We start from the raw sequence: 24,645 nt of genomic DNA on the forward strand, positions 1-24,645 counted from the left end.
AGGTGGGCGATTAGCAAGGACAAGGCTCTGTAGGTAGAAAGAACATGACCTCATAGACCTCTGACCATGACAAAAGATAAGAGGAACAGCTAGACTCTCAACTGTGGCACTCCTGGCATTTCAGACTAGACTATTCTTTGTGGCCTGTCCTATGCACTGTGGGATGTTCAGCAGCAGCCTGCAATGCAGGAGACGGGGGTTTGATCCCTGGGTCGGGAAGATCCCCTGGAAGAGGAAATGGCACTCCACTCCAGTATTCTTGCCTGAGAAATCCCATGGACAGAGGAGCCTGGCGGGTACAGTCAATGGGGTCCCAAGAGTCGGACAGGACTTTGCAACTAAACCACCACTGACTCCCATCCATTAGATGTTCCCCTGCAGTATGACAGCCACAAGGACCGCCAGACACTGCCAGCTCTCTCTCGTGGCTGGGGGTGGGACACAGCAAAACTGCCACCCACACCTCCCCCACCCCCAGCTGAAAATTAACGAGTTAAAGAATAAGCAGGGGTCAGGTCACAGGGGGACTCATAAACCGTATCAGGGAATCTGGAATGTACTCTCAAGGGAAGAGGGAGTCACTGAAACGACTCGGCAGCGTGATCAGATCTCACCCCGCAGAGCACCTCCTCCATGCGAGGCTGACAGGTGCCAGGACACAGCAGTGAACAAGGGAAATGAGGGTGCCACCCTCTTACAATTTAGGTTCTTTTCGCAAAGACAGATACAATTTTTAAGTGGTTAGTGTAATTTCATTTTGCAACAAGCATTATGAGGAAAAGAAAATCGGGTAACACCAGAGAGGAACTGAGTGGAGGGAGTGAAGAGGCTCTTGCATTCGGACAATTAATTAGATTGTCTGGGGAAGCATCTCGGAGGAGGGGAAATAAATCTGGGCTGAAACCCTGGATGGCAACGTGGAACCAGCCATGCAAAGATCCAGGGAAGGAGTGTCCTGGGCAAAGCTAGAAAGGCTCGGCACAGAAATAAGGCTGGTGTGCAGGGCCAGGTGAGTGTGGGGGATGGGAGGGGTCCTTGTGGGGGCTCAGGTGAGGTCAGCGAGGTTGGCGGGGCTACATCCTATGAGACTTCCTCAACGGGAGATGCTGAAGGGTTTCTAGATAAAGGAGTGACATGATGTGACTTACATTTAAAACATACCTGTGTGGGAAGAAATTCTAGGGAAAGTGAAGCTGAGATACTAGATAAGAAACCATTTCAATACACCAGGAGAAAGACGAATGGAGGTGGAGAGAGATGAAAGAGCCGGGCTATGTTTAGCAGCAGGGCTAACAAGCGCTCATGGTTTAAACGAGGGGAAAGATGGGAAATGAGAAAATCTAAGACGATTCTCTGCTGGGTTTTTGGCTTGAACGACTGCGGGGATGGGAGTGGCACTCACTGAAATGGGAGAGACTGAGGCAGGAGCAAGTTGGGGAGAAGCTGAGGAAACTCACGAGTTCTGATTAGGACCTGGGGCTTTGACATGCCGTGAGACACAAGAGGTGGACCACGCGTGGACCCGTGAAGGTCAGGCTGAAACTATATATTTGGATATTGTTAGACTGTAGATTATTTTACATCACCAGCACCAAGGACTAAGTTCAGATGGAGAATAGGGGTCCAAGTATGAAGCCCCCAGACACGCCAATGCTTCAGGGTCTGCAGGGGAGGAGCCAGCAAAGGAGACACACACAAATGGCGAAGTGAAAGGTGCAGAAGCCAAGAGTAAGCGTTCCATGGAGGGGAGAATGCTCACTTGTGTCAAATGTTGCTGAGGGATCAAGTAACAGAAGAATAAAGACAAGACCTGGACCCTGCAACACGCAGGGCACTGGAGCCCTGACACCAGCAGTTTCAGGGGTGCTAGAAAGAAGCTGGACTGAGGACAAAAGGGGGAGGAAGTGGAGACAGGGATCACATGCAACTCTTTCAGGAAATCTCTGCTATGACGGGAAGCAGGCAAATGGGCTGGTAGCCCGAGGAGAAGAGAAGACTTCTAGGTGAGAGAGACTACAGCACGTCTCTATACACTGCAGCAGAGGGAAAGCCGTTGATCAGCAAAGACTGGGGATAATTACGGGAGCAAGGTCCTTGGGCAGAGTGGGTAGGAGGAGGTCCAATGCCCTCATAGGGGTGGGGCTTTGGCAGCAACACCTCTTGGGTCTCACAGGCATGTCAAAGGCCCACTGTATCCATGGTACGGCTGCAGGCAGAGGCGAGTGGTACAGCCTACCTCAGCTGCAGGCAGGTGGGGGGAAGATGAAGCCCAGCATGTCCTAGCCGCATGTGGAGAAAAGACTATGGCAGGGCCAGGTGGGAGGCAGGGAGAACCGACGTTAGCTGTGATAAGACTCGTGGGGCAGGAAGGTGCCCCCAACCACAGGGGCTGCGGGGGTGGAGAAGCAGCAAGACTTGAACTTGGTGACACATCAGACTGAGCGGGAAGAAAGAGTGTGGCCATGAGTAAAATCCAGCTTTTCAGCCTAGGCAGCACTGCTGGATGATGCATGCTGCTGCCATTCACCATGAGTGATGCTGGGAGTAGGCTAGGGGGTGAAATGGGAAGTAAATGACAGTCCAGTGGAATCACACACGACCCCAGCGGGACGTCCAAGATCAGTGTCCAGTCAAATGCGCCCATGAGCTAGGAGTTCAGGGGTCTGGCTGGAGATGCGGTCCTGGCAATTGTCTGCATGTGAAGGAAGCCACTGGAATGAACAGAACCATGGAGAAAATACAAGGGCAAAGGAGGAAACTAAAGTAAATAGGATGGTGGGAAGTGAAAAACAACAGCCAAAGCAGGATCATGAAAAAGTTCAAAAAGAATAAAAGCTATGAAAGCCCCAAAAGTCTTATCACAGCTAACATCGGTTAAAATTGTTAAAGTAGTTCAGTCAGGAAAACTAGAGAGAATATTTCATATTCTGATTGATAAACTGAAAATGAAAATGTTAGTTGCTCAGTCGTGTCCGACTCTTTGTGACCTCATGGACTCTAGCCCGCCAGGCTCCTCTCTGTCCCATGGCATTTTCCAGGCAAGAATAATGGAGTGGGTTGCCATTTCCTTCTCCAGGGATCTCCTCAACCCAGGGATCGAACCCGGGTCTCCTCATCGAAGGCAGATTCTTTACTGTCTGAGCCACCAGGGAAGCCCAATTGATGTATTTTTTTTCATAGTTCTAGGTATTTGTTAAGTGACTAACCAATAATAGGTTGGAATAGGAAATGGCAACCCACTCCATTATTCTTGCCTGGAAAATGCCATGGGACAGAGAGGAGCCTGGCGCGTAGAGCCCATGGGGTCGCCGAGAGTCAGACGTGACTGAACACAGCACAGCAATCAGGAATAGATACCTTTGAAAAGAAAGCTTAAGGGGAAAGTGTGCGCTATCAGGTCTTCACTCCACAATGCTCTGGCTAGAGATCAGCTCACGTGAGCCCAATTTTCTATGCTCAGTGTAAGAAAGTAAGGACAAAGGAAAAGAAAACAGGTGAAATCAAGGCTATCATCCCTCCAGTGGTGTTAAGACTGAGAACATTCTTGAGGTAATTAGGCCTGATTTGTGTCAGGCCTGGAACAAGAAGGCTTTTATGGCAGAGCTTATCTTTCCTGGTAACTGTTGCAAATTCTTCCTGTATAAAATGCTGGGGGCCCTATTTTACTTATAAAAGGAAACTGGTGGGTTTTTTTAAGAGGAATCTTGGCAATATGCCAAAACAGTTGAATCCCTTCTTCCCTCCTCCCTTGGCTTTAAAAAAAAAAAGAAAAAAGAAAGTACATCAGTCATTATCTCCCATTTTAAGCTGAGCAAGCCCCTTTGATTTGGTCTCCCTGTTACCAAATTGCTTCTCCACATTCACAGAGCGCCTCACCACCGGGATGCCAAACCCATTAGAGCTGCACTGGAATGGGAAGTAAGGGGTATAGAGATGTTCTTATCACCTCAGACCTGAGTTTAACTGGTGCACAGTGCCACTTCCAATTAATTTAAAAATGATTCCAGGAAAAACATTCCTCAATGCTTAAGCTGTTTGAAGGCCCGAGAGCTTGACAGATGGAGCCATTTCTGCAATGTCATGATGACGTGTTCTGAGCGGTCAAGGAGGTAGCATGAGGAAGAGGAAGCCAGGCTGGGGCTGCTGACAGGCAGTAAGCAGAATAAGAAACTGAAGCTCTCTTCCTGGAGGCAGAAGCTGGTAGAAATCTCTGGAAGCACTGAAACTAGATTAGGCTAGGAGGTAGAAAAATGTTTCAGCCTCTTTTCAGACTTCCCCTGCAGACCACTCAGAAGTGGCTACCATGAAACAATTTGCCAGGAGATTCTGATTTGTTTTTAATCTTTGACCTAAACCAATGAATAGTATAGCATGAAGTCTGCTTCCTTCTTAGATATCTTAGAAGTGGAAAACTCTAAAGCTTTCCCTTAGTTTTATTTTACATATGGCATTTGAGCATTCACCCTACAATGCTGCTTTCATTTGAAATGAGTCAACATAGTGTAAGAATAAATGCACTTAATACAAGATACACCAGAATGTTGGTAAAAACTGAAATTAGCAAAAAGTCAAGCGATTTGACTGTAATTAGCAAAAGCCCTCAAGTTGGTCATAAGGTAATTAAGAAATGGGCCTAAATATGAATATAAAAGTATTCCTAGCAACAGCTACCAAAAAGAGACTGGAGAAAATAAGTTTTATTAGAGTACATCCAATATTGTCCCAGAGATGAGGTGTAATATTCCTCCCTGTAAAAGATCTTCCTTAGAATACATTCAGATGGCCAACAGGCACATGAAAAGATGCTCAACACCGCTCATTACTAAAGAAATGCAAATTAAAACTACAATGAGGTACCACCTCACACCAGTCAGAATGGCCATCATCAAAAAGTCTACAAATAACAAATGCTGGAGAGGGTGTGGAGAAAAGGGAACACTCCCACACTGCTGGTGGCGATGTAAACTGGTCCAGCCACTACGGAGAACAGGATGGAGGGTCCTCAAAAAACTAAAAAAACAGAGTTGCCATTACGATCCAGTAATCCCGCTCCTGGGAATATATTAACAGAAAACTGTAACTCAGAAAGAGACATGCACCCCTCTATTCACAACAGCACTATTTACAACAACCAAGACATGGAAACAACCTAAACATCCATCAACAGATAAATGCATAAAGATACGGTATATACAGGTACAATGGAATATTACTCAGCCATAAAAGAGCATGAAATAATGCCATTTGCAGCAACATGGATAGACCTAGAGGTTATCATATTAATACTAAGTGAAGGAAGTCAGGAAAAGAGAGACAAATATCAAAGGCTATCACTTATATGTGGAATCTAAACTATGACACAAATGAACTTATCTACAAAATAGAAGCAGACAAAGGGAGCGGACTTGGCAGTTGCAGGTGGCAGGGAGGGCTGGCTTGGGAATTTGGGACTAGCAGGTGCAAACTGATATACAGAGAACGGACAACAAGGTCCTACTGTAGAGCACAGGGAACTACACTCAGTATCCTGTAATAAGCCATAATGGAAAAGAATTTTTAAATAAGATCTTCCTTAGAACAGGAAAGGGCTTCCCTGATAGCTCAGTTGGTAAAGAATCCTTCTGCAATGCAGGAGACCCCGGGTCAACTCCTGGGTCGGGAAGATCCCCTGGAGAAGGGATAGGCTACCCACTCAGGTATTCTTGGGCTTCCCTGGTGGTTCAGCTGGTAAAGAATCCACCTGCAATGCGGGAGATCTGGGTTCGATCCCTGGGTTGGGAACATCCCCTGGAGAAGGGAAAGGCTACCCTCTCCAGTATTCTCGCCTGGAGGATACGATGGACTGAAATAATCCACAGGGTCGCAAAGAGTCGGACACGACAGAGCGATTTTCACTTTCACTTAGAACAGGAAAAGTCAAATGACAATTTTTAGAGAAATGTTTAAAATATGTATGTTTTAACATGTTTAACTTTTAGTTTTTTAAAGAAAAGAGGTCTGGGCTTTTGAGAAAAGAGCAACCTATATTAAATGAGGAGGCAAGACTGAGGCTGTAGAGTATGCACAACTCCAACCACAGATTATTTCCATAAAAGCCTGTACAGCAGCAGGGTCCTCAGAGAGACACGTAAAGGAAGACATTTTCCATATGTCAGACTGGCAAAAATTTCAGAGTAACAAAAGCCACTAATGGCAAGGATGCTAGGAAACTTGTATACATTGTTGATATCTTCTAAATTTTATACATTTTCCTGGGGGGACATGTACAACAGATATTAAAAACATTTTTTAAAAAATACACTTTGATTGAACAATAAGATCTTGTCTTTAGAACACATTTCTTGACAAAACACAATACAAAAAAGATGTATGCCTATAGAAGTTCACCATAGTGTCTGATAGTAAAAAATTACAATCTAAATGCTGCTGGCTGATTAAGTAAATTATAACTTACAATTGAGCACCACATAGCCATTAGAAGTAATGGAGATTTATATAATCTGCTATGCAAAGATGTTCCTATGACTATTCAGTGAAAAAAAGTTCTAGAGTAGTACAATAAAAAGATATTTTACAATTATATGAACATGCCTATACAAAGTCTAAATGGATGTTTCTACTATAATAAGTGATTACAACTCAAGAGATTTCTGGTGTTTTTTTTTTTTTAACTTTTCTACATTGACTTTTTAAGCGATGCATACATATTTTTTTACAAAACACAAAACCATCTTTGTTTTAAAAAAAGATAGGTCCTAAATATTTTTCTTTAAAAATAAATACCAATATATATAAATAAAAACAAATACCTCTTATTCCATGGTTTAAAAAAAAAACTCCATTTATAAGTTGATTTTTAAATTAAGATCTTCGGTAACAAAGTATTTCACAATCAATGAAAATGTTTCCATTCATGGTTTTAGTACTATCAAGGGTTTAGCTCCTGTGAAGACAACTGTAAATAACTTGTAAATTTTAACTATACCAACTACCATGAATATATTCTATACAAACAACAGTAAATGTTAGCAGTGGGTGATTCTGACCAGTATTCTGAGATAACCTCACCTCAAACAAATGTAGAACACAGGTCCATTAGGCATGAAAAGCTATAACGATTCCAATCATATTAATCAGGTATTTTTTATACACCTAATGCTTTTCCTTCAAAGGGAAGGAAAAAAAAAAAACCCAAGACAGTCTAACCATAAATATTATGCTCAACCTCTCAGTCTATACTGACTATAAACAATAAAAGGTAAAAAAGTTAACATTTAAATAACTGTAGGTGGGATGGTTTTTCTTTTGACAATTGAGGGGTCACCAGTTAGTATCACTAATGCCCGTACTTACTGCCTGAAAAGCATTTAATCTCCACAAGTCTCTAAACTTAACATGAACCCATACTAAATGTTCATTCTTTTCACAGTTCAGCTGCTGTGATAAAATAGTCACATGATAAAATACCATAATTCAAAGTAATTGATGAGCCCATTCTGAGCAATCAGGCCATGCCCACAGCTGGTGAGCAGGGCGGAGCTGGTGTGGTGATGCCAGGCTGGACCTGCACTGATTCTGACTCAAAGGCAGGCAGGGGTCCCACTTTAAACCCTGGGCACCCTGATCTGCTTCAGCTGGCTGACAAGATAGCTTCCACTAGCTCTCTCCTTTTTTGGAATGTCTTCTTAAATCTACCATTGTGTAAATTAAACATTTTTATTTATATCTGATATATTAAACATGTTCCATGTGAAATGAAATTCCACACTAACTATGAATAAACAACAAGTAAATCCAAAATACTTCTAAGAAACTAAAGAGCTTTGCTTTAGGGCTTCCCTGGCCACCCAGCGGTAAAGAATCCACCTGCCAATGCAGTTCGAGTTCGACCCCAGACCCAGGAAGACCCCACAGGCCATGGGTCAACGAAACCCGTGGGCCACGATTACTGAGCCCACGTGCCCAAACCACCGAGTCCATGTGCCGCAGCTACTGAGGTTTGCATGTCCTAGAGCCCGTGCTCCCCACTAGAGAAGCCACCACAATGAGAAGCCTCTGTACTGGGAAGGCAGAGCGCCACAACCAGAGAGTAGCAGCCGCTCACCGAAACTAGAGAAAGGTCCACACAGCAACCAAGACCCAGCACAGCCAAAAATAAAAATAAGTAAATAAAATTATTTTTAAAAAAGCTTTGCTTTAAGCATTTTCAACATGGTCTCTTTTAGGCCAGCAGATGGAGCTGTGAATTAAAATAGGGAATGCGAGCTGCTCTAGGTCAGCCACTAGAGGGCACCCTTTTTTTATAGAACTGGTTTACACTGAAGATGTATTATTACAATTTAATTATCTGAAGCAGGAATTGATTCTGACTTACATGTTTTTATCTAGAATGATAATCTCAATACTCAGTGAATGCAAAGACCAAGACCATTTTTGCTCAACATTTTTTGACTAAAACTTTTTCTTCCTCATAGAAGAATGATATTTCCTAGTAAGAGGCAGTAAATAGTAATAAAAGTTCATCACTGGAATCAGGGCAACATCACAGTTATCATCAAAATTCTCTAAATGCAGAACTGAAATATACCACAATGCTCTCCATAAGCCTCAGAGTCATATAACAAGAATTTCCTTGGAAAATCACCCATACTATCTACTGGGAGCTCTGTCTTAGCTCAGTGCCAGGCTCAGGGAAGGCCCACATCTGTCTTTTGAATAAACAAATTAATAAACACCTCTGCTTTTAAGAGATGGATCCTAAAAAATTACCAGTGGGTTCATTTTTCTGTGAGGCTTCTCAGACATGGCAAAAGTGCCAATCTAAAGAATCAACAGTGCCAATCAGCAAAGAATTCTGTCCCTCCGATATTTTATTTAGGTAATAATCTCTTATCAGTGCCATAAAACAAAAAGTTCACATTCTAGAAACTAAAATAGCACAGTTGGGGGACACATGTACACCCATGGCTGATTCGTGTCAATGTATGGCAAAAACCATCACTATATTGTAATTAGCCTTCAATTAAAATAAATAAATTTAAAAAAATAGCACAGTCTAGCCCATAAAGCCCAAGTTCTCAAGCATAAAATGCAGAGCCTAATTTTGTTGGTCTATGAAAATTTGGATTGATTTATTATGACTTCTAAATCAGACTGTTCATATTTTTAAATACCTTAAAACTTCACTACTTGATTTATGGCCTACATTACTCAACTCTGGGGTATCTGGTGGCTCAGAGGGTAAAGCGTCTGTCCGCAACGCGGGAGACTCTGGTTCAATCCCTGGGTCAGGAAGATCCCCTGGAGAAGCAATCGGCAACCCACTCCAGCACTCTTGCCTGGAAAATCCCATGGACAGAGAAGCCTGGTAGGCTACAGTCCATGGGGTCGCGAACAGTCAGACACGACTGAGCGACTTCACTTTCACTTTACTAAACTCTAGAAATATTATCAATTCCATGCACTCAACATGAAGTGCTAACAGACTGCCATTTTTATAGAAATAAAAAACTTAATAACTTTACTCTTATTTGCATGCACCTCCCCCCCAAACAGATTTCATATGTGGTCCAGGAGGTTTATTGAACTCCCCAGCAATTGGGCTTTATAGTCAGCATAAATTAATAAAAATAAAACCTAGGATTATTTTTAAAAGCAGTATTACTGTTAAAGCAATATATATTTAAGAGTTACAAAGAAAAGTAAAATGAGAAATTCACCCATAATTCATTGACATATTATCACCAGACATATTTCCTCGCAACCTTTCCCATTTGTTTTCAAATAACAGCTCTCATATTATAGGAGAAAAGAATGGCCCATCCTATAGCAGACTGAGATCAATTATAATGTTAGGAGATGAGGTTCACACTGAGGATACCCAGTAAAATCTGTCAAGTTATCAAGATTTTGTGGCTCACGCCACAATCAAAACCAAATTCACTCCCTCCGTCCCCCTGCCCTGGCCCCTTCGACCTACTCCTTTATTGCCCATCTTAGCTAAGCGAGGTAAAACTGGAAACAGCTTAGGTTCTGCGGACCATCAGATTTGCCTTCAAATCTTGACTCTGCCAAATACAAGCTGTGTGATCTTGGGCAAGTGACTGATCTGAGTCCCTATTTCCTCATTTATAACACAGGAGACATTAATATCTGCTTCATAGTTATTGAGAGGATTAAATAATCTGCTATGTCTAAAATGCCTGGCACAATGCCTGCTCAAAATTCTCCAAGCAAGGCTTCAGCAATACGTGAACCGTGAACTGGTTTTAGAAAAGGCAGAGGAACCAAAGATCAAATTGCCAACATCTATTGGATCATTAAAAAAGCAAGCGAGTTCCAGAAAAACATCTATTTCTGCTTTATTGACTACGCCAAAGCCTTTGACTGTGTGGATCACCACAAACTGTGGGAAATTCTGAAAGAGATGGGGAATACCATCTGAGAAATCTGTATGCAGGTCAAGAAGCAACAGTTAGAACTGGACATGGAACAACAGACTGGTTCCAAATAGGAAAAGGAGTACATCAAGGCTGTATATTGTCACCCTGCTTATTTAATTTATATGCAAAGTACATCATGAGAAACGCTAGGCTGGATGAAGCACAAGCTGGAATCAAGATTGCCGGGAGAAATATCAATAACCTCAGATACGCAGATGACACCACCCTTATGGCAGAAAGTGAAGAAGAACTAAAGAGCCTCTTGATGAAAGTGAAAGAGGACAGTGAAAAAGTTGGCTTAAAGCTCAACATTCAGAAAACTAAGATCACGGCATCCGGTCCCATCACTTCATGGCAAACAGATGTGGAAACAGTGGCTGATTTTTTGGGGGGGGGCTCCAAAATCACTGCAGACGGTGACTGCAGCCATGAAATTAAAAGACGCTTACTCTTGGAAGGTAAAGTTATGATCAACCTAGACAGCATATTAAAAGGCAGGGACATTACTTTGCCAACAAAGGTCCATCTAGTCAAGGCTATGGTTTTTCCAGTAGTCATGTATGGGATGTGAGAGTTGAACTATAAAGAAAGCTGAGCGCTGCAGAATTGATGCTTTTGAACTGTGGTGTTGGAGAAGAATCTTGAGAGTCCCGTGGACTGCAAGGAGATCCAACTAGTCCATCCTAAAGAAGATCAGTCCTGGTGTTCACTGGAAAGACTGATGTTGAAGCTGAAACTCCAATATTTTGGCACCCTGATGCAAAGGACTGACTCATTTGAAAAGACCCTGATGCTGGGAAGGATTGAAGGCAGGAGGAGAAGGGGACAAGAAGAGGATGAGATGTTTGATGGCATCACCAACTCAATGGACATGCTGTTGCTACTGCTGCTGCTAAGTCGCTTCAGTTGTGTCCGACTCTGTGCGACCCCACAGACGGCAGCCCATCAGGCTCCCCCAGGTTCCCCCGTCCCTGGGATTCTCCAGGCAAGAACACTGGAGCAGGTTGCCATTTCCTTCTCCAATGCATAAAAGTGAAAAGTGAAAGTGAAGTCATTCAGTCATGTCCGACTCTTTGCAACCCCATGGACTGCAGCCTACTAGGCTCCTCCATCCGTGGGAGTTTCCAGACAAGAGTACTGGAGCCTTCTTCGCAATGACATGAGTTTGAGTAAACTTCGGGAGTTGGTGATGGACAGGGAGGCCTGGTGTGCTGTGGTCCATGGGGTCACAAAGAGTCAGACACGACTTAGGGACTGAACTGAACAATGCCTGAAATGAAGAGATTTTATACTGATCAAAAGGAAAATTGAGGTAACAATAAAAATCATCAAAAAATCTTCAGCCACAAGTTCTCTTTTCCAAGTAATCCCTATTTTATTGTTACAATGACTATCGGGCAGTTACTTTAAATATAAACATTAGACTAGGAAAAAAGCAACGTCTGTTTGTCTATCAGTATATTTTAAGTGAAAAGTACACTAATACCTATGTCGTTATGATTAAACCAAATGTGAACAATAATAACACCTGTTACTCCAACAACTCCCCCGCTCCCTTGCATCAATTTCCCCACGCCTATCAGCACACACACATGCTGTTAATTCTACCAACTTAAAAAACAAACACTCTCTTGATTCCATTCCCCCTTGTAGCTACGACCTCATTTCTTCCTTTCCCTTTAGAGCCAAACTCAAGACTTGCCCATACACTGCCTCCAATCTCTCTCCTCCGTTCTTCTTCGCATCCACTTCACTCAGGCTTTATCCACCAATGACACCACGTCACCAGCTCAGCAGATGATCAGTTCTCCTCTAACATGATGTGTACCCGCATCCACCTTTTTTCACCTGGATCCAGGTCACCCTTCTCCTGGGTTTCTCTACCTCTTTGGTAGGGAAACCTCCTCGTTCCTCAACCTCTAAACCTTAGAAACACCCAAGAGCTCCTTCCTCAGACCTTTTCTCTTTCTGCTCTGCACTCACTGCCTTTGTGAGCTCATCTGATCTCATGTTACAGAAAAATCCCAATGAACTTTTTGGCCAACTCAATACTATCCACATACTGATGAGTCTTCAACTTATACCTTCACCTTGACCTCTCCCCTGAATTCCACATGTCTGTATCTAACCACTTATTTGACTCTCCACTTGGCTCTTGGCTATTTAAAAGCTCTCCCAAACTCACACGCCCCAGACTGAGCTCCTCACATGATCTGCTAATATCTGTTCCATTTACACTGGTCCCATCCATTTCCTAGTTCCTCAGACCAAAGACATTCTTGACTTCACTTTCACTTCCGATATTCAATTTATAACAAATCCTTATTGCCCTTACCTTTGAAACATTGATATATCTGGAACTTCTTTTCATCAACTCTACTGTGGCCACCCATTCTAAACCACTACCAACACTCACCTGTCACAAACAGCATGGTCCACAGAACTTCCCGTTATTCTGAATGCACTGCTCTTCAGCTTGGAGTATAAATTACACACACAGGCACTAAGTCTTTTTCCAATAATGTGTAAACACATTAATAATTGAAATAACAATTTTAAAATGCCTTAACTAATTTACAACGATGTTTATAAATATGGATGTCAAACAGCATAGAAAGCTATTCCAAATTAAATAATTTTTCTGAACAAGTAGCTCTCACCAATTTATACAGAACGACCATTTGCTATGAATTAGTCATTACTTTAATTATATTTGAAGTTTTACCACCTTCAAATATTTAAATTATTTATATGATTTACTAGTAATGACAAGCTGCCTAGTTATTAGCAAGAATTCAGTCAATTCTCTGTCATCACTTCCCAAGACAGTAAATAAACTATATACAAATTTGAAAATCTGGAAGATTTAGGCAGGACAAAACAGAATCAACATTCCAGATACCAACTATAGGATTGTAGTTACTTACACTGTGCACTCCTAAAGCCTTCCAGACTGCGAAGCTGATCACACCGACCCCACACCAGGCATAAAGTGAGCCCCACCCCAGGGCTCGCAAGGCCAGGGAAGACCCGCTCTCTGGTAAGGCAGCTGTGGCCATACTTCCCTGCAATGAAGACACAAAGGTTGAGGTAAAAATCATCACTTTGAAAGAATAAATATTTTGAGAGTGTTTGAAATTGATGACTTTCTGGTAAGCACCATGATAACTGGGACACCGGACCAATCCAAGTTCAAATTCCAGCTCTGCTACTTAATAACTGCATAACTTAAATCACAATTTCTCTGACAAACATCTGAGTGTGCAAGGCACTGTGCCAGAAGCCAGGCTAGGTACACAGAGTAGCTTCTTTCTGACAAAACACTTCGGTCCTGGGGTGGGGCTGGGGGTGGGACACAGACAGCTAGAAGTTATGACTGAAATGGAAAGGGCAACAACAGAACAGCATATATGAACAGAGCTTTATGGACCCAGAGCAGGAGGCCATCCAATCTACTCGCAGGAAAGGAAGTTCTACTGAATGTGGTTAGCTACTTTTCCATATCTCTTGTTTTATGAATAAACTGCACAAGTGGTATTCACATACTAAACGTTTCTTTTCACTACTGATACTAATGATTAAATTAGACTGATCAGAAGGATCAAAGCCACATTTTTCCTTATACTGTTAAATGACCATTAATCCTATTTCTAAATGAGATTAATTTTTTGTAAGATTGCAGGACTGCAATCTCCCAGGGATCCTGTATTTCCAAATACTATGTAACAGTTAATAATTATATATGAAAAGAAAAGTGTTAGTTGCTCAGTTGTCTGACTCTTTGCGACCCCATGGACTGTAACCCACCACACTCCCCTGTCCATGGAATTCTCCAGGCAAGGGTACCAGAGTGGGTTGCCGTGCCCTTCTCCAGGGGATCTTGCTGACTCAGGGACTGAACCCAGTTCTCTTGCACTGCATCAGATTCTTTGCCATCTGAGCCACCAGGAAAGCCCCGGTAATTATATATAGCTTTATATATAGATAGATAGATAGATATGTGTATATATGGCTTATATTGCTCCTTTACTATATGATAAGCACTGTCTAAAGCATTTTGCATGTATTAATTCACTCAGCCTCACTCTGTGAGACAGGTACTATGATCCTCATTTCACTAAAGACCAAACTAAGGCAGAGAGAGATTAAATAACTTGTTTAAGGTTTCACCGTTTATAAAAGCTACAGCACTTCAGCAGCCTGACTTTATAGACTAACAGGAATTTGCCATTCAGTCAGAAATTTCTCACTTCTGATTCTAAATACAACACAACACAAAATGTAAATGAAAGTATCTTTTTAAGTGGAAACAAATCCACAGCGTAAATTAGAATAAAAACCATCATTACTTAGGGTAATTCAAATATTCACACTGCTGAAACAGACGAAGATGTGATAATACTTATGGGTCTACTTGAAACCAACTATGAGGCATTCACTTATTCCCACAGTTTGAAATTAATATGAAATATAATTTATCCTTTGAAAAAATTTTAAAGGAAACTGTAGAATTTAGGAAATATTAAGAATTTATTATTTTTCTCCATGAGCCTGTCTGCTAAAACACATTAAACATCAACAAACAAAAATAAAACTTTTAACTTCCTCAAAAGCTGAATATTACTTTTTTCTGATTGTATAATCACTGAGGAAAATTTAGTATGTATAAAAAATAGGATGAATTAAAAAAAAACCCAAAACTTCCATCTTATTATCCAGTAAACCATGATAAATATTTTGACATTTTGAAAACAACTTAACACCACTAAAATGTTTTCAACCTTCAACTTTCATCCTCTCATAGTGTCAAGAACTCAAATATTTTTAATCGTTACACTGCACTGACATCATAATTTACTTAGCCATTTGTAATTAATATATACTAGCTTCAGGTTTTTATATGTTTTGTATTAAAAAATTCCTTGTGCCTAAACACTTATCTACATTTCTGACAAAGTCTTGGGGGAAAATTCCTCAAAATAGAATTACTAAGTGGAGGAAGCATGAATATTTTATAAGCTGATAGACACACAAAGTGTTTTTCAAAAGGTTGTACTTAGTTACAATGCTGTTTTATGAGGACCATTTCAAGCTAGCCAGCATCAGACGGTCTCAGGAAAACTAAAAACACTAAAAAAAAACCTTTGAAATTTATATAAGACTATTTATAATTTATATTTCTATTGTTACTGAGAATGAGTATTTGTCCAAGTTATGAGCCAACGTTTATGCCTTTTGAATTGCATATTCATGTTATATACTTAAATTCTTCTAATTTGTATATTCTTTCTATATTAATGTACTTTGAAGCCCTATCATATGTGCTGTAATATTTCCCTAGTGTTTTTTTTTTGTTTTTTTTTTTATGATGGGTTCTTACTTTCTTGGCCAAGGATGGAACCCACACCCCCTGCAGTGGAAGCGCAGTCTTAACCACTGGACTATCAGGGAAGTCCCAGGTTAGTTTCATCTTTTTATTTTGCTTTTTGCTTGTTTGTTTTTGGTCAAAGATGCATTCTAAAGATTTTAAGCTATTAAAACTTCCCTCATCCAAGTCACAGTCATTTCTCTTTCCTTCTAGCTATGCTGCTGCTAAGTCGCTTCAGTCGTGTCCGACTCTGTGCAACCCCACAGACGGCAGCCCACCAGGCTCCTCCGTCCCTGGGATTCTCCAGGCAAGAACACTGGAGTGGGTTGTCATTTCCTTCTCCAGTGCATGAAAGGGAAAAGTGAAAGTGAAGTCGCTCAGTCGTGTCCGACTCAGCGACCCCATGGACTGCAGCCTACCAGGCTCCTCCGTCCATAGGCTTTTCCAGGCGAGAGTACTGGAGTGAGGTGCCATTGCCGTCTCCACCTTCTAGCTGTACTTTTGTTTAAAAACGTCTTTACCCCTAGCGTTTTAGTTCATCTGATATTTATTTTAGTCCTGCTGGAAGCTGATAACTAAAGGGAGTTCACTTCCCCAATAGTTTAGCAACTGCCCCAGCACCATTCTATGGATTAATCCTCCTCTCAAACTTTTTTGAGAAAATTAGATACAGAGGTTTGTTTCTAAGCTACTTTAATACTATGAATTTTATACCAGACTCACATAGATGTAATTACAGAATCAGAAAAAGTCGTAATATTCAGAAAGTATCTACATCATACACATTACTTTTTATCAAATATTTCTTAAGGTTTTACCTATTAATTCTTCCAGAAAAACCCTAGAACATTTTGTCAAGAGTCCCACTCACCCCATTCACTGCCACTGTCATTAGAATGGCATCAAACATTAGCTAACTGGTCAGAGAAAATCTGTGACATCCTGTCTTTCATCTGGAAATGTATTTTCATTGACTCAAATCTTTTTTCTTTTTTAGAAAATTGTCTTTATATTGCTCAACCCATTTATTTTTTATTCAACCCATTCTTAATAAGGGTTTTGTATTTTTTTAGGCACGTATTTGTGATTGAGAATGCTCTTCACAGTACATAGAAACATTTTGTTTATCTGTATCTCCATGCCTAGAACCTAACAGATCCTATCTGAAGACATACTTTTTGCAGAAATAGCCTGGTCTGGACCAGAGTCTCAAGAGACTTTCCTTAGCCATTTTCTGTGACGAAAACAATATACTACTCTCTTATCTTATTCCTTTTCTCAGGCTGCAATAATTTCAGTGGTTCCCTAGATGCTACAGACTCACATAAACACACCAACTTCTAACTGGCTTATTTCCATCCAGAAGCAGTATCATTAACCAGATATTATTACACCAGGCTCAGTTTAGGTGCTCTGGCTAAAGTTTTATTTTTGAAACTTAAATTAAAAATTTATTTCCCTGAGGACAAAAACTATATATGTTATAGATATACATAAATCTTTTAAGTCTACATAAATCCACATGTTTTGCTAAGTAAAAAAGGTAACGATGGGTTATAAACACAACCCTTAATAACATAGCAATACTCCCAGCAAAATTTTAGGTTTGCCAAACTTTCAGATTTTTTTTTTAAAAAGGTACACACTATATTTGTATGTCAGTCTCAGAAACTGACTGTGAGGGAAGTGAGTTATTATCAATTACTGTCCATATACTCCAAAACTAATTTTAGTGGAAATGATGTTAAAAATTGAGTTGTCCTTATTATATAAGTTTTTAAAAGTCTAGTCACCAAGCTTTATCCACTGGAGTTATATGTCACATGGCCTTTATACAGCCTGCTCAGAGTTTTAAAAATGAACACTGACTGACTGGCAGCAGCAAAGACTGACTTGCCAAAAAATAATGTTGCTCTTTAGATATAACCACATATGCTAGTCACATATATATAAATCAAAGCTGTATTTTTCTTCAGTACATTGTTTATTCTTTTCATTTAAATTAAAATGAAGGCATGTGCACATGGAAGTTGAATTTAACAAATCACAATGTAGTTATGATACTTAATATCAAAGATAAAACAAAAATTATTCTATTATTTTGTATTTATAATACTTCTTATGCTTAAATACATGGTACCCTTTATATTCTATGTATTCTTAAGATTTAATCTATTATTCACAGGTAAAGAAACTATCAAGAACAAATTGTTCAGTTTGTCAGAAAGTCAACAGCTTACCTAAGAATAAGGTTCATGTTTTCAGTTTTTTTTTTCTTTTTCAGTTTAATCTTGGGATGAATCTGATATAAATCAAATTCTGATATTTAAAAAGAATGCTCAATCTAGCTATTTCCCACACAGAGCATTCTTAGCTGATATATTTTGCTACATTCTTTACATCACAGAAATAGCTGTGTTGCATTATATCGAAGTAAAGATTTGTTCTTATAATTTCTCAGAAGTTATAGCTATACCAGAAGGATGATGACTCACCCTTTCTGTCTGTTCATTACCTAAATGGGTCTTGAAATAACTCAGTTATTTGAAGAATATTTAACTTCCAAAAGAGGATGTGCTCAAATTTCCTGGTCTCAGGATCCATTTATACTTGGATCCCAAAGATTTCTGATTATGTGAATTAAAATAACCATCCTACAGAACATTTAGTATAAAAAGAGGCAATGTTTTACATTTTTGCTAATCTTTTAAATGTCTAGTTTAACAAAGCACTTGATTTTCACACATGCATCTATATTCAATCTGTTGCAAGGTTTTTTGGTTGAAGTATACAAATACTCAGACAGTAAAGAATCTGCCTGCAATGTAGGAGACCCAGGTTCAATCCTCAGGATGGGAAGATCCCCTGGAGAAGGGAATGGCTACCCACTCTAATTTTCTTGCCTGGAGAATTCCATGGACAGAGGAGCCTGGCAGGCTACAGTCCATGGGGTCACAAACAGTCGGACACGACTGAGCAACTAACACTTTCACTTTTTTTTTCATACAAATAAAATCTATCCTCACACAGGTATGTGGTTGGAAAAAGGAATATTTTAATAGCCTCTCTTCTTTGTCATATACACAAACTTGACAAATAGTTTCTTAAAAATGATCTGCAATATGGAATAAAAGATCATATCAATAAATTGTTGTACTTTGTTACATTAAAATCCATTGGTCTATTTTGCATTTTGAATGGAACTTTCATCCATGCATCATGATCACTCAGAAAATACTGACTTGCCAAAAGAAGTGATCTTGACATCATTTATTAAATATTAAAATCACATCATTAATATCACTATCAATCTCAAAAAAAGCTTCAGCTGTTTAAGCAGCTGGCAAGCTCACAATGGCAGACACAAGTTTTCTAAAGTCAATTTTTACCTTAAAAGGGTGGAATTTTATTATCAGCGACAAATACTAACAATTGCTTGCTTGAAGAGAAGGTTCACTTTGTTCATTTTGAAGAAAATGTCTACCTACTTCTGAATAACTATAGTTTGTCAGTTGCTCTTTCAAGTGAAAACAATATACCATGAAAAAAAAGTGGCTAGTTCAGACTATAACTCAATTACACAAGTGCTTTATCTTGAGAAAAACATATTACTTTGGTATAATGCAAACTGCTTTATGTATACTTCCCATTTCTTCACACAGACTATTAAAGAGGTTATGTTCAAGGGTCAAGACATTAAAAATAATTTTACTGCTTCAACAAGGATATTCTTCTGCAAAGATGGCTTTAATCACAGGTGCGTGGAAAGGAAGAACACAATGCCTGTGAGTACACCCTGGGGCCACTGCCTCGACTGCAGCAAAGGCACCAGCAGTTTTATCCTTCACTGTTTCTGTACCTTTAGTGCAAGCGGCTTAGCAGTATCACGACAGTAACTGACTTTACAGACTCCCCAGAAGGTCTCAAGAATCCCCAGGGTTCTGTGGGCCTCAGTTTGATAAACCACCATGTTAGATCATAAAGGCCATATGTGGGATCAAATCTTAGAACTGCAAAATGGAATGCAAAGTTGTGAACATGTGGTTTTTTTTTTTTCTGAGAGAGAATCAACTAGCTTTCATCAGATTCTCAAAAGATCTGTGACCCAAAAGTTATCATGTTAACTTGGATTTAGAAATCAACCAAAACTCCACTATTAAAGCATCACTATCACTCAGGTTTCACTGATTTCTGCCACAAGATATATATTTCTTCTCTGAAAATATTCTGTAACAAAGGGAGGAAACGACTATGAAGTTCCCAACAGTGATTTGGAAAACTCCCTATGAACCCTGAGTATATTCAGAGGGGAAACCAAATGCACTTTTAGTGTGGTCTCCTGCCTTTCTTAAGGCTTAAATATAAGATCATTAAAGATAAATACAAGTCAAAAAGGAATTCAACTGGTTTATGATTTTTCACATAACACTTTTCCCAAAGAAAATATCAAATTGTAATTATATTGTTACTTCTGTGATTATTTATATAGTCTCCCACACCAGACCTAGCTTCCTGAGGAGTACATGTTCTATTCATTTTTGTATCTCTTATACCTAGCTAGCACAATGCCTGCACATAAAAGATGCCAAATAAACATTTATTGAAGAAATAAATTAATGGATAAATAAACCGTAAGATGTAGGTAGGGTAGAAACGGGACAATGCAGAAAAACCACCACAATGGGAAGAAAATTACTCAACTTGTACATGACGGGTGATTGCTCAAACTTGCTCATGGAATTAGGATTTTCTGCCCTCAGTTGGGTTATACTCATTCAACCAAAATTTTTGAACAGCTACCATGTGCTAAGGGCTCCCCTGGTGGCTCAATGGTAAAGAATCCACCTGCCAATGCAGAAGTGGGTTTGATCCCTGTGTGGGGAAGATCTGTGGAGGAAGAAATGGCAACCCACTCTAGTCTCCTTGCCTGGGAAATCCCATGGACAGAGGAGCCCGGTGGACTACAGTCCATGGGGTAGCAAAAGAGTTACACACAACTTAAGAGACTAAACAACAACTATGTGCCAGGCAATCTTCTAGGGAGTGGGGCTGCTGTACTGCACAAACATGCATGGTTTCCAGGTTTAAAGAGCTGACCTATGTGTTTCATCTATACTAAGATGCACTATATTTCAACATTTTAACATCTCTGAGCCAGAAATGCCCACTGCAGTGTTGTCCCAAGAATTTAATTGGCTTTTTTTTTAGTGCTACATACAATATGGGGCCTCTTACAACTGAGAACAATTTACCCAAATTTAGATTTAATGTCATGCTGTGAACAAGAAATGTACCGGAGGAGCTTTCAAAGCCTGGTTCTACTAACAGTTTAAAAAGCACATAATTACTTCTTTTTAATGAAAATAAAGACAGCTGACTAATCTGTACCCTTCTTGAATCTATGAAGCCCATACTGGTTTACTTCTTAGAGTAATATGAAGGTCATCAACACTTTCTATTCAAAACAGCTGCCATTGACTTGTAAACAGTAATTATGCTACGAATGGATTTCTGTGTCACAAACCTTATTGAACCACTCAGGACTTTTCTTTTTAGCCAAGGACAATGTTGTGGCAAATCCAGCTAGCATTCCTGCTGCAGCAACACTACCAAGGAAAATCCCACCTGCCAAGAGTTTTGGAGGAAGGAAGCGGGTGGGGAGAGGGAAGAAAAAAAAAAAAAGCTTAAGTTAAAAAGATGGACACAAATAAGTTTCAGATACTATTTAAACATCAATTTCGAAATTCGAGAAACGATGGCTAAGAAGCTCCTGGCAAAGGTAAATGATAGCGGCTGTGAAACCTGCGTGGCCTCACGACCTCTGGCTCCTGAGGCCATTTTAGGGTACCAATCCCAAGAGCACAGAATAGGCACAGGGACTCTTACCCTCTTCCCGGGGACGAAAAAAGAGACAGCGGGAGTTAGAAAGGGGGGGTGCGGAGAGAGACATGAGAGAAACTGCGGAGGGAACGGGGTAAATGCAGCCCATACAGAACAGCTCGCGGGACCAGCCCACTAAACTCAGGGCACTCAAACCAAGGTCTCCCCGAGCAGCGTGTGCGTGGGAACGCCCGCTCCAGCGCAGGCTAGAGCCCCGGGTGAGCCTGCCCTGACACCCGCACCTTGCCACACCACACCTTTAACCAGGAAAAGCCGGTCGTCGGCAGACGCCGAGGCCTCTGGCCGAGAGGACGGCTCAGCAATCCCTGCGTCCCCCGCCTCCATGTTTCTGAGCCTCCGCTACTGCGTCCTGAGCCAGCTGGACCCGGGTGGAAACGAGAGCGAGGCGGAGGAGAAACGTTCCGCTGCCGCCTCCCTCTGTGCAACCCGAATACCGGTCCGGAGAACGACCTCTGCACGCAAACCTTCTCTGCTGCCCTCGGGGCCCGGGCGGGGAAGATGCTGTGGTTTGCATCCTGGGGGGCGGTGTCTTGCAAGACTGTCTAAACCGGAAGGATCATTTGCCCGCTCCAAGGTGATGATCGCTGCGCTTCAATATCGTATCACTTGAAACACTGCTCGGCTCTGACTCTAGGAGGCAGTGAGGGGTCGCAGATTGCTCCAGGAGCCTAGTCTCAGCCTGGTTAGAGACCCGGCAGCTCAGTTTCCCGATCGGCTTCACACTATGTCCAGGGATTTGGCTCAATCTTTCCTCCGTACTTTGCTGGAAAATTTAGTAACCGTGAAGTTGTCACTTTAGATGTAAGTGACAGGATGAATATATACTTTCATTTCTTTGGAGGAAATACCTAGGGGTGGAATTGCTGAGTCAGAGAACAGACATATACTTAGTTGTATAAGAACTGACTCATTTGAAAAGACCCTGAAACAGTGTCAGACTTTATTTTTGGGGGCTCCAGAATCACTGCTGATGGTGACTGCAGCCATGAAATTAAAAGACGCTTACTCCTTGGAAGGAAGGTTATGGCCAACCTAGATGGCATATTTAAAAGCAGAGACATTACTTTGCCAACAAAAGTCCGTCTTGTCAAGGCTATGGTTTTTCCAGTGGTCATGTATGGATGTGAGAGTTGGACAGTGAAGAAAGCTGAGCGCCGCAGAATTGATGCTTTTGAACTGTGGTGTTGGAGAAGACTCTTGAGAGTCCCTTGGACTGCAAGGAGATCCAATCATTCCATCCTAAAAGAGATCAATCCTGGGTGTTCATTGGAAGGACAGATGTTGAAGCTGAAACTCCAATACTTTGGCCACCTCATGCGAAGAGTTGACTCATTGGAAAAGACCCTAATGCTGGGTAGGATTGGAGGCAGGAGGAGAAGGGGACGACAGAGGATGAGATGGTTGGATGGCATCACCGACTCGATGGACATGGGTTTGGGTAGACTCCGGGAGTCGGTGATGGACAGAGAGGCCTGGCGTGCTGCAATTCATGGAGTCGCAAAGAGTCGGACACGACTGAGCGACTGAACTGAACTGAACTGAATTGATGCTGGGAAAGATTGAGGTCAGGAGGAGAAGGGGACGACAGAGGATGAGAGGGTTGGATGGCATCACCGACTCAGTGGACATGAATTTGAATAAACTCCAGGAGTTGGTGATGGACTGGGAGGCCTGGTGTGCTGCAGTCCATTGGGTCGAGACTGAGCGACTGAACTGACAAGTTTTCTGCGTGGGAGACTGCTGGCCAGCCCGGTGGTGATGCGCTTCCTACACCCACGGTTTGATTGATCGGCCATCCGAGGGTATTGGATGCTAACTGAAGTGAATGGCATAACCCCCGTGGGGAGAGCCAAGGACCACCCTTAAGGAGTTGCTAACTCGGAACTTCAAGGCAGCCCTAGACCGCTCACCATCTGCGGCCAGCAGACAGACCCGATCTTCAGACTCTGGGGCTGGTTTGCAGACACTGGTGGATTCATTAAATGGCCCCTGAGAGGAGGAGGCTGGTAGCCATAGAAAATCTTTTCAGTCTCTCAAACACAGACACCTGACGTCATCCTTGGAAAAATGACGCAATCTGTCATTCTTGTTCATTCTGAGCAACAGCAAAAGCCACTAACTTCTTGAGGATGGGAATGGAGATCTCTGTTCATTTTTACATGCTCTGGCTCTCAGGATATTACCTGGTCATGTAAAATAAAATGTGGGTGAATGAGTAAGGGAATGCATCAGTTAAAATGCAACTAATAGCCCAAACCTGGGCTTAGGTCCTCAATCACTCCTAAGCTCTGTGAACTTGATTGAGGCTCATGTACCTCAGTTTCCCCACCTGCAAAATACAGAAACCAATAGTACCCACTTCACAGTATTGCTGTAAGAATTAAATGAAGCAGGGTAGGTAAAGGAGTTAGCATGGTGCCTGGCCCAGACACTCAGCATATCTTAGGTCTAGTTATTATCCCCCTCAATTCCAGTAGCTATTTTACAGCATTATCTACAGAGATTTTAAAAAATTATAGATGCCCAGGGCCTATCACTGAAGATGGCGGCTCTGAAGGTCCAAGCAGGACGGATTAAAAGCTCAGCAGAGCTTCTGATAATGAGCCAGGTTGAGCACTACTGCTCTGTTTAAGTTTCTGACTGGGAGAAATCTCAAAGAATTTAAACTTTGGATTCTTTGGAAGCACAGTGTCAGAATCTGAAAGAGCTCTTTAAGTTGGCAAATGCTAAACTAATTTGTTTAAGGTCAAAAACTCTGGGATTCGGGACTAGCAATTGGCTGTCAACAAACCCACACAGAAGAAGGGCTTCCCCTTATACACAGTGACCATAGCAGCTACTAATAACATTATTGAGTGTCTGGAGAAGGCAATGGCAACCCACTCCAGTACTCTTGCCTGGAAAATCCCATGGACGGAGGAGCCTGGTAGGCTG

At 41.3% G+C, this 24,645-nt stretch overlaps 1 protein-coding gene across 1 annotated transcript in view; it reads right to left on the reverse strand.

The window, feature by feature from the left end:
- TMEM242 (transmembrane protein 242) overlaps positions 1 to 22,057 on the reverse strand; it is a 42,808-nt gene extending 20,751 nt beyond the window's left edge. The window contains exons 1-3 of the mRNA XM_081529745.1: positions 21,948 to 22,057; positions 21,335 to 21,435; positions 13,370 to 13,507 (exon numbers count right to left, since the gene is read on the reverse strand). Of these exons, the coding sequence (XP_081385871.1) occupies positions 13,370 to 13,507; positions 21,335 to 21,435; positions 21,948 to 22,035 (327 nt within the window). The 5' untranslated portion in view covers positions 22,036 to 22,057. The remainder of the gene's footprint in view (positions 1 to 13,369; positions 13,508 to 21,334; positions 21,436 to 21,947) is intronic.
- Positions 22,058 to 24,645: the final 2,588 nt, after the last annotated feature.

Source organism: Giraffa tippelskirchi, chromosome 9 (assembly GCF_054371585.1).
Source record: "Giraffa tippelskirchi isolate mGirTip1 chromosome 9, T2T-mGirTip1v1.2.pri, whole genome shotgun sequence".
In the NCBI taxonomy this organism is placed as follows: Eukaryota; Metazoa; Chordata; class Mammalia; order Artiodactyla; family Giraffidae; genus Giraffa; species Giraffa tippelskirchi.